This window comes from Empidonax traillii, unplaced genomic scaffold, assembly GCF_003031625.1.
Source record: "Empidonax traillii isolate 1590-97213 ecotype Southwest subspecies unplaced genomic scaffold, ASM303162v1 scaffold590:size398203, whole genome shotgun sequence".
In the NCBI taxonomy this organism is placed as follows: domain Eukaryota; kingdom Metazoa; phylum Chordata; class Aves; order Passeriformes; family Tyrannidae; genus Empidonax; species Empidonax traillii.
Genome location: NW_020955783.1, coordinates 191,247 through 202,417, shown reverse-complemented (window position 1 = coordinate 202,417; position 11,171 = coordinate 191,247). Strand labels below are relative to the sequence as shown.

Here is an 11,171-nt window from a genome sequence, read left to right as displayed (position 1 = left end):
GATAGGGGTGTTTTGTTGTTAGTTAGCCAGTTCTAAGTATTTATCTTTAGTCTTTTACTTTTGGTAAATGAGCCCAGGAAGTAATGAGTGGGATATTTATCATAACTAGGCAGAGGCTAATGTTCTAGAAAGAAGGGAGACTGAAAAAATTCCAGATTTGCTAGGTGTGTTAGTTGCCACAGTTGAAGCTTTTGAATTACATTTCCATTTAGCAGTTAGCGAGATAGATGTTAAAGAAATAGATGCCTGTTTCCCACTGAAACTCTTGCCAGCAATGCAATTAAAGTGAATCATGTGGAGTTTATACAGTGGTTCAGCTCTTAGACTCTTTTGTGCCTGTCCTTGCTAATTGGGAAATGACATTGCGTGTGCTTTGCCTTCCAGTAATGTCTAACAGATCACTCCTCACCTACAACCTTACTTACCCATATTTAATTGAAATTTGCCCAGCAGATTCTTGATTGGCAACCATAATGACTTCTCCTTTCACTTTGGAAGCAATTAGCACGTTACAGGTTTCCCTACCAATCCTTGATATACTGTAGCTATGTTCAGCTTTGTCCTTATACCAGGAGCTCAATTGATTTGTTTTTCTTTCATTGAAATGGTCCAATAGTCCATAACAAATGTTCAAGGAACCAAATTTTAAAATGAGTTCTTTAAGTAATATAGCTCTGTGTACAACTATTTATTTTGCTGGAAATAATAACAAAGTTTTACCTAAGGTAGTTTGGGACATTTTCTTCTGTTATGGAACACCAAGATTTTTTTTTTTTAAAACAAAATTTTAAAAATATGTAGTTCAGGAGAACCATATGTTAAGATCTTTCCCTCCTTCCCTCTTTCTCCTTCTACCCTTCCTTCTCAAATATCCATTAAGGATGTAACTCTGAGTCCTTTGACGTTACAGTGTTCCTTGCTATGCTTGGTGAAAAAAAAAAAACACTAAAAAAAGCAAAATCATCACAATGATTAATTGTACGTGGTTTTATTATTAAAAAGGGAGCAAATTACGCAAAGAAGCCCCATGAACTGCACACAATAATCACCTCTTAGATTGGAAACATTTAAGAAATATATATTGTACTTTGTATGGCCTTATGCAAAGCACTCCATTATTTCATAAAGACTTCACTCTGAGTTTTACTTATGTGAATTTCCTTTTAACAATAACACGCTTAGACTTCAGATGAGTTAGCAAAAATTTAGATGTATGTATGAATAAAGCAGGAGAAGTGTGCAGTGAGAAAGAAAATGGTAGCTTTTGTTCCGTGGTCTTAGCAAATAAATGCTCTAAATCCTTAAGAAAATGTGAATATTCATGTGGTTTTGTTCAATTTTTTAATTTTTTTTTTTTTTTTTTAATTTTTGTGTGTTGGGGCTCTTATCTTGCTTTCTTCAAAATGCTTACTTCGCTGGGTGTTGTGATGAGTATCCCTACACTAGGGAGTGCCAGTGCGACATGAACAGAGGCTGAAGCACTTGCCTTGGGACACTGGGGGAGGGACAGAGGAAGAGACTACTGTGGTAGCTCTGTGAGTGTCAGGGGGCTGGATGTGTGCAATCATCAGGTAGTGCAGGAGGGCATTTGACTAGGAGGTAAGCCATCTGTGCAGGCTGGTAGGGAGACAGAGGAGAAAGAATAGACAGAATGGTGATTTTCACCTTCTCCGAACTGCTTAGTGATTCAAAGCCTGAAGTACTCTGGAGTGAAGTCTGAAAATCACTAGACTACCTAGAGGAGTGGTGATCATGATGATGAAAAAGCTCAACATCTGGAGTTTTAGGATCCTTTTAAGGTGATGAAGTAAATTTACATTAATTATAGGCACTTGTTTTTCATGACAGAGTTCCATTTTTGTTCATTTGTTAGGAAGGAAGAAAACAGAAAAAGGAGTATTTTGGGAGAAATGGGATGGTGGGAATACTGACCTCAATGGAGTCCAGGTTTTAATCCAGGAGCTGTAAGTTTACTGTTGTCACTCATCAGAAAAATTCTCAATTTATGGTAGATTTATGCTCTATTAAAGCACATCTACTTTAGTTCTCTTCATTTGAGTGAAAGATGCTCTTCAGGTTGGCTGCTGTTGTTCCTAATCAATGCGCTGATGGCTATGCTGTGATGTTAGGTGGACTGAATCTAGAACTGGAGGGAAACCTGGAAATGATGATCTGGAAAACTCATTTGAGTTCTATTCCAGTTCAACAGTAGGATTAAAGAAATGTCTCTAGATCATTGCAGAGAAATTGCATATAACAGGCTGTTAAATATACTGCTCATATGAGCTCCACAACTTCCCTTGTTTAAGTCTTTTCCAGAACTATAACTCTGCTTATAAGTTCTACTCTTTGCTGTCAAGAAGTTGGTTGTATCCTAGTTTATCTGTAATGTGCAGTCCACCTAACACCTTCTTTAAAATCGTCTTGTGCATATATAAAGATCCCTCTAGCATAGTTTCAGGTAGAATAAGAAAATGATGAGTTTTATTATTTTCAGAAACATTAGTTTGAGCTACTGCTTCTGTCCTTAGGAAAGGGATTTCCTCTTAGAAGTTTCATAGGCAGCTGATGGACATCTGTTCATTTGACTTCCTTTTCATTTTCATAAGAACTTTCAGCTCTTTTTTTCGTTATTTCCCTTTTTAATGTTCAGAACTTCTTGTTAAGGTGCAGGCTATTATCTTTCTGAAGACTACTGATATGCATACAACCATTCTAGACAGAAGAACAGGAGAAACTTTTTAAAATCAGCCCATCTCTGCCCAATGGGCTGATGAGATGCTCATGCAGCCACAGTAGAGAGCTGCAATAAAAATTATGATGTAAGTAGCAGCAGGAGACAATTGTAGACAACAGGTCAAGGAAAGAGACACACCAGGGAGGAGGAGAACTGTGCCTGCCTCATATTCCTCACTGCTGTATTGTGCAGCAGTGAAAGCTGGCAGTGGCAGTGAGGTCTGGTGATGCTATTTACTTTCCTGAGATTTATTTTTTTCCAACTTGCTGTTTTAACAAACCCACTGAATTATTACTAGTTTTCCCCTTTGCTGGAGGAGCTAAGGGCACTTTGAGAGCTAAGCTGGGGTGGAAAGTTGCCAGTCCAGGTCAGCCTTTGAACAAGGGTGCATGCTAGTGCTCTGTGAGGGTAGGACCCACAGACTGACAATGCAGGAGATCAGCTTCAAAGACACCAGGCAACAAGCAGGCCCCTGCAGTTCTGCCCCAGTAGGAGGTTCGAGGTGGCTATGGGTGGGCTAAAAGTGCTGGTTACAGGCTTGTATTGCTCTCTGCTGCAGAGAGCAATGTGGGGCCCACACAGGCCAGCAGGGTCTCTAACTCCCAGGGTGCTGCAGAGATTTCACCCAGTGCTTTTGACATAAGAGGGCAAGCAGGAGAGCCTGCTACAACTCAGCCCTCCTCTCCAAGACACTGAATTTGTCCTGAGAGTTTTTCAGCATTCTGAGATCAGAAGCATTCAATCTTGCCTTCACCTGAAGGGCAGCCCAGTTACATCTAATGCCTTTGCAGAAGGGTTTGCTCTCTGACTTGTCCTTTTGATGAGAGCCAGCAAATCCAGTTCCTTTCATTCCTCAGCTTCAGACCTGTGATGTTTTGGCACTTAGAGATGCACACACATACCATATGGATAGGCTGCTTTCCTGATGTTCTCCTAGTCACATCCGGGGTTTCACTGCCTGGAAGGTTTTGCTAAGCAGTGACTTATCATCAGACCAGGTGTTTATGCTTGGGGCAAGGTGTTGCCTGAAGAAATATAGGCCACTTCATCTCATTAATTTGTCTATATGTAGTTTAAGATTGCTTAACATGGGAAATCTAGTTGGCTCTAGTGAGCTCCCACTCAGGAGAGAGATAGTAATAAAGTGCTGTTAAAAATCCCGGCCCTTGCATGTTTTCAGCCTGTTCTCAGGAAGGATGCAATGACAGTTGCATCTGGTAATTCACAGAGTTTTACTAATGCTGCTATCCCTTCTGGTGCGTAAATTCTCCCACAGTCCATACTGAAATCTGCTTCCATTTTGGTTTTAAACACATATTAGTTGCAGTTTTTAAAGTGGCATTTAGAGCCTTTTGGATACCTACCAGACTGCATGAAACACACAGTAAAGGACTGTGGAGATCGCAGAAGGTGCCACTATTGGGATTATGGAAAATGGAAGGACTCTTCTCTGGCCTTGCCTCGGAGAGTTTTGGGAAGGAGTGTTAAGGTTCTTTGAGGATGACAAAATGATATATCTGAAGTGGAGTAAACTTGAATCTGGGAGCTTTGAGGTCAAGTCTCTATGTGTGCTGTCGAAGCAGTTATTAGAATTGTACCTGTGCTCCTGTCTTGTGCCTTTGGCTTACTCTGCTTCCCAAACAGATAGGTTTAAAAATTCAGGTGTGTAACACTGAATGGCCACAGTTGTTGTGAGCAGCTTCCCACAGCCTCAGATTTGCTTGTGTGTGTAATCTCTGTTAGGAAGCCTTTAGTGTCTGGTCATCAAGTGATATGTAGGGGACAAACATACAGCCCGGACTAGGGCCTAATTATTAAAGTACAAATTCATGTCCCACTCACAGCCCCTAAATACCTGTTAGCATATGCATGTATGGGTGATGTATGCATCATGATGCATTTAAAGGATGGTCATCTTTTCCTTTGGTCTGCTTCTGCTGGACATGTATTTCCTGAGTGATGCCTAACAGCATCCCTTTCAGATGGATTTGTCCAGGCAGTCTAGAGAAGACTTTGCTGTCAAGGACAGACTAGCTAGCAGTGCACTGAGTTGCGGCCTCGGTTATTTTGATGATAGCGTCTCTCCCTTCTGATCATTTTGGCTAAAAATTGCCCACAGTCAAACTGCAGTAAAGGTGCAATCAAGAGAAGGAAAGGAAACGGATAGCACTGACAGAGGTTGAGTTTAAAATTTTTATTATTTAGCTTTGCCAAACAGATAATGGAATCTGAAGTTGATTTGCTAAAATGTTTTGAAGTGGATGCCACCCCTGCCTGAGACAAAGAGGACCTCAATGGCAGCAGGGACCTTAGGCTATGGCAGCAGTTCAAAAGAACACTTTTAATTTTGTATGCAACAATGTAAACTTCAAAAATAGTAAACTATAACCTTTTTTTCCCCCCCTTTTTACATAGCATGTGATCTATCACAGATAGAAATTTAATGGCGAACCAAAATCGCATAAGTAAACATCCTGGTGCTTACAAGTTTCATAAAAAGTGTTACATTTGATGTAAATATCTTACATTTTTAACTCTTAACACTCACAATTATGGAGTAAAAGCAACTGGCGATTCACCCCCTTAGTCCATGCTCTCAGACTGTACATCAGCAACCACACTCTTGCCAGCCCCTTTGATCATTTTCAGTCAGATTGTCCCACACATGACCAAGACTTCCCCCTCCTCACATTGGCATTGATCAAGCGCAGCTCCACACAGGGGCAAAACCTGTGAAGTGAGGAGAGAACCAGGTCTCCTGCGCTCAAACTTGCAGTCCCCTGGACCCTGCGTTCCCGCAGAAGCCATGGCGTGCATGGGAGGCACGTCCTGATGTCAGTGGGAATTTGGGGTCCCTTGGGGCCACAAACCTGAGCCCTGCCCTTGCAAGTGCCTCGCAGCAGGACCTGGTTCTGTGTGGATAAAGACAAGAGTTCTGTAGAAGGCACTGGATTTCTCTTGCATGATTTTAAACGTGGACTACAGTCATATGCAGAATAAGGAGATTTGGGCTCTAGACTGCTTTCTCTCTAGTGCTTTAGTGCAAGCAGTTTTAGCGCTTGAATTTTCCCTGTTTGCAGCGCAACATGCGCTCATCTACATAAAGTGATTTCTAAATCTAACTTCCACTCTTCCCCCCATCTTCCCATCCCCAAAAAGATTCCTTTTTTTTTGTTCCTTGAAAACTTTCAAAGTACAGCTCTGGTCAAAAATAAACGTGTGATGTAGCATAGCATTTGTTTCTTTTAAATCACAGTGTGCAATGCATCATTCAGTACCTAATGTTCAAAATGTCTGCCCTGCTTTTCATGAAAGTCATTCTTTAAAATAACCTATGCAAATATATTTTGACTATATATTACATTCATTTAAAAAGAGAAGAGAGGTTCTTGGTTTGCAGTTTTTTTCAGTGTACTACCTAAGTGAAAGGTCTGATGTGAAAAAATACAAGCAAACTGGACATGCCAAGACTTGATGCTTTAGATGGTGATCATATCAAAACTGTACAGGTATGTACACCATGTTGGACAGGTGTGCTTCTTTCCAAGAAAAGACCTTTGCGTCATCATATATAAGGTTAACCATAAAGTTTTGGTAAAAAGAGCATTTAATGAGCAAAGGATGACATGGAGGGGCGAGTTCTCCGGCTTTTGTTAGGCAGTCCTGAAGCAATGTCTCCATTCCCTTCGGGGATTTCTTCCTTCTTCCGGACTTTAAGACGCGTGAGGAGCTTTATTACCCAGACGTCCCACTCCTCTGGCAAGAGCAACAAAAGGAAGCCCAGGCCAATAATGATGATGGCAATTACTCGGACACTGTTGAAGACAATTTCACTCGTGTAGTGATCAACAACTGTGTGGGACATTGAATGGGTGTTATTACATAGGAAAAGGCATTAGGGCAGTATCTCCTTCCCTCCCCCTCACCTCCCCAGCTCTGAGGGTTAGCTGTGGCAGGAGAACATGGCCATGGAGGCAATGATGGCAGGGGCACTAGCCTTCCTGCTGGATTAGCACACATGCCTCGAGCAGCACAGGAACTCACGCTGAAGTCCAGGTATGCTGAGAAAGGGGCATTTTCCTTCCCTGGTACAGCAACCTCTTCATGCAAATTTTTCTTCTCCCCCGACTGCTCTGCTGAGTAACAAACCCTGCACTGGCTAAACTGTGCACACTGTTTGGTACCCAAGTCTGCCAGAGCAGTGCCCGGCTCTGCGTGTGTGTAGTCAGCTCAAAGTGGGAGCTGCCACTTCCACTGTGGCACCAGTTGAGCATGCTGGGTTTTAGGAGCGGTGGCTCTGGTTTGGGTTGGGGTTGCCTCTGCACTCCTCTGTCCAGCCCTCTTGGACTCTGCTGCCTCTTGGATTACACTAAATTTCAGAAAAGTGTCAGAGAAATGTACCAGGCTATGCCCAAAATTGAACTGTCCAGTGCTCTCGATAACACCTACTATGTTATTTACCAAGGCAAGCAGAATTACTAGTACATATCTGCTCTAAAATTAAGAAATTTTAATTATTTCAATTTAGTGTTAAGCCTGCCTTGAAGAAATAATTAAAAATTATTTCTGCTTCATCCATGAGTTTTCATTTCAGCTCAGGGATGAATGACTTCAAATCTACTTTGTTTTTCATACATAGGCTTCTTTGGACAGTAATTTAAAAAAACAATTCTAGGGGTTATGAATATTCATGGAGTATTATGCAATACATATTTAACACCTAAAGAATAAATTTTTAATCAGTGTCATCTCTGTAAGCCCTTGAGAGAAGATGCAAAGCATGTTTAATAAATTTATTTGCTTTTATCCCTGTTGTGTATTTGAAAGGCTACAGATTTAATGTATACACTGAGATGCAAAAGATAGAAATTCTTACCTGCATTCACTGGGACACTCAGTACAATTCCAAGAGAAATCAAGGTGGGGTAGGTAATAGCAATCCCAAAATTTAGTAGAATATTGAATGCTGAAGAAGGAAAGAAAAACATCTTTTGGTAGAGTGAAATTAGGCTGAAAGAATGTAACTTGAAACATTTATGCTTTATTACTCTCTCTGCATGTTGTTCAAATAGAAGCTACATTAACTTCTGTTGTTATTCCTGGAAGATATCAAAGGACAGAGGTCTGTGTGCCTGATGTCCTCCTGCCTGAGACACTGCTGTTTCTGGGGAACTCTGTATCCCACTGGAGTCCAGTGGCAGGATCAGGGTGAGGTTTGTGTACAGCCTGCCTCTCACTGTTATGTGCAGTAATTCCCACTCTCTGTACTGATCATCCACTTTGCCCTGCCTAAAGACTAAACACTCTTCCTCTGGGAGATTTCAGCCAAACAGTAGCTTCTTTTTTGTAGAAAAGATGCCCCCAGTTGCAGGTGGAAGATGCTGTAAATCTAACCCTCTTCCAGGCAGGAACTTGCTAAATATAATTTCATACAATGAAATTATAATATCATTATAATATCATTACAATGGAATGATTATAATATCACTCCATTGTAATACCACACACTGTTCATCAAGAGACTCATGACAAATTAATAATTGCTTTGGACCAAATTCACCCCTGTTTTAAGGTGACTGGCTTTAGCAGAGTCAGGAAAGCTTTGCCAATACTGAGCTCGGGCTCCGACTCCCTTCTAGTAGTACCCATGTATTGCACACCCCAGTGATCACTTGCCAAGTTCTGCACTACTTGTTTACAGACACCTTCCATTGAGCCCACTGATAAGTAACCTGGGGGTACTTCTGGAGTTAGTAACTTTGACTGTTCAGGGTAAAAGCAGCTTAGACTAAAGACAGGGACAGAGGAGAGCTATTTCCAGGAGAAATTATTGTTTTAGGAGATGCAATTCCATCATCCAGTTTAGGGGCCAACTGTGGCAGCAAGTCATCTCATCTAGTTCAACAGTGAACAACATCACACTCTGATAACCATTAACCGTTAAAGCTTAGATTTGGCACCCTACCCAGCTGGGTTCCTTTGGTGGCACAGCAGTGGCAGCAGAAGAGAGGAGTGCCACCTACCAAATTTCCACCGCCACTATGCAACACTACATTTTCAAAAGTTTCCTTCTCTTTAGGAGTAACAATTATCTATTACTGCAGGAATCAGAGGCACTGGAGTCTGGTCTTGACTGACCTGGCCTAACATCCTTGGTCTGGGGATGCTGAGGAGCCCAACAAAATGCCCCTCCAGAAGGGCTGCTTCCTGTTGCAGCCCAGGCAAGTGTCACCTGTCTCTGTAACACAGAGTTCATGAGTAGGAGTTACGACAAGCTTACAGTTTAGTCTGCACCTTCTAATGAAAACCACAGTATTTTGCCTTGGTAATAACAGCAGAAGCGAGGTATGCATTGCCACTTGGAATGGACCCTCAGGATATCTTAAGCTAGTAATTAGGTTGAGAAGAAGGGAAAACAGCTTCAGTGTGGTAGAGGTCTGCAGCTTCCACCAGTGGTCAACTTGTGGCACTCTCCTCCACCCTGAGCTCTGTGAGAGCCCCCCATATACTCACTCAATAAGAGAATTGAAAATCCGCAGAGGTTTCCCCAAGGAACGATGTCAAAAGAGCTCCAGTACTCCACTTTGGTAAAATAAAGGATGACAGGAATACAGGTAACGAAGAGGATGTTGAAGACAGCTAACACAGACAGGAATAAGGCAGCTTCTCCAAATTTAGCACTGCCCAAAAGAAGTTTGAATAAAACCTAGAAGAGGAAAAGACATGGCTTTAACTCTCTTGCACTGCATCCCTGGAAGGCTGGTGTTCTGTCCTGGCTCCAGTGAAACCCAGCATCCTGGCACAGTGGGCAATTGCTGGGTCCCAAGCAATGTCAGTTGCATACCTATGCAGTGATGCTTGCTGGACACTTGAGATGGCTGCTCATGGAACTGTGGAGGGCAGCTTGTATGGCCCAGCCCTCTCCCTAATACCACCTCCTGGAACACAGGCATGGGCAGCTGCCAATTGAGTCCATGCAGGAAGGGGACTCAGCATCTTTGTCTGTGCATGTCCTGAAAGGAAAGGTCACTAACCCTGGCTTAGGCCCTTCACTCTTTCTTCTGCACCTCCAGAAAAGTTGACATTAAGAACAGGATACTTGGCGGAGCAGGAGAGGAGGAGGAGAGGAAGCACATCCCTGCATGAGACATCATTGGTCCAGGCCTTGGGCTGCCACCTGGGGAGTGCTGTGGTGGTGAGCAAGTGCAGTCCATGCTGTCTGGCTGTCCTCACACCTTCTCCCTGGGAACTCATCCCCGGAAGGCAGATAGTGTAGCAGCAGGGCCTCAGTCCAGAGCATACACTCAGCCTGGCTAATGAGACTGCAGGGAGGGATTTAAAAGCCTTTGGTTTGTCACCCCACAAGTGGGAGAAGGACAAAGACAGTAGAAATGAAGGATGTGAGTGGCCCATCTGGTGAGTGCCTGTGGACAGGTGTTGTCTGGAGTCTACATCAGTTTTTCACCCCACATCTGCAGAGGATCTGTTGGACACCGTGGGCTGTTGGTACAATTTTCTCTGTCACTGGCTGCAAACCAGGACAGCCAATGGACTCTGACTTACTGTTTTGTGCTCGAATGGCAGCCCCCCTGGCCAGCATCAGCCCTCTCTCCTTTGCCTACCCAGAGCAGGCAAGTCTGCAGGGGCTGCCTGCTCACAGTGCTTTGCCCACTCCCGTCACCTCCCAGCCATCACTGGCCAGTGCAGCTGTGTTGCTGCTCTGCTCAGCGGAGCAAAATGTCCCAAAAGCCACTCATTTGACACCTGAGGACGGCATGTTGCCCCTGGAAGGGCAGACAGCTGGCACAGCAGACTGAAGCGTCTGTGCCTGGGGTAAGAAAGCTGGTCAAGGTGGCTCTGCTGCACGGGACATAACCTGTCTGCTTGCAGATCTACCTGCCTCTTTGGCACACACAACTCATGGAAACTGAGCCAGACTGTGGAAAAGAAGAGCAGAGTGACAGCAGCTGTGGCAGTGGCATGCATTGCACAGCAAGCTGCTCAGCTCCATCTGTCCTGGCATGCAAGGCACACTGCAGAGTAACACTCTGCCAGCACTGCCACCACCACCTCCTTGTACACAGGCTCTGGTGGAGCAGCCCTGAGACCCCCATCCCTGCAAGGAGCAGCAGCGTCATGGGAGAGGGGGCAGAGCTAGCCTATAGCCTTGAAAAACTCCGCGTGCCTGCAGATGACTCCAGAGCCACGGCATTTCTTTGGCTTTGGAGGGCCACATTTCTGGTCCTGCAAGGAAACACTATTTTAGAGGAAAGAGCTATATGAAACTTCATGACCTTCCTGATGTCAGACATTGTCTGATCTGATAAAGAGAGCAGAAAGCAATGCAGCACTGCGCTGAGGGGCACAGGCAGATGCTTCTCAGTTTGGTTAGTCTCCCTGGACTGCTTCTATTATGGCTGCAGGGCTTTCCTGC

At 43.7% G+C, this 11,171-nt stretch overlaps 1 protein-coding gene across 3 annotated transcripts in view; it reads right to left on the bottom strand.

The window, feature by feature from the left end:
* Positions 1-4,916: 4,916 nt before the first annotated feature.
* SLC35F3 (solute carrier family 35 member F3) overlaps positions 4,917-11,171 on the bottom strand; it is a 170,100-nt gene continuing 163,845 nt past the window's right edge. For all 3 annotated transcript variants that reach the window (XM_027898302.1, XM_027898304.1, XM_027898303.1), the window contains 3 exons: positions 9,251-9,443; positions 7,614-7,703; positions 4,917-6,589 (listed from right to left, as the gene is read on the bottom strand). In XM_027898302.1, the coding sequence (XP_027754103.1) occupies positions 6,345-6,589; positions 7,614-7,703; positions 9,251-9,443 (528 nt within the window). In that variant the 3' untranslated portion in view covers positions 4,917-6,344. The remainder of the gene's footprint in view (positions 6,590-7,613; positions 7,704-9,250; positions 9,444-11,171) is intronic.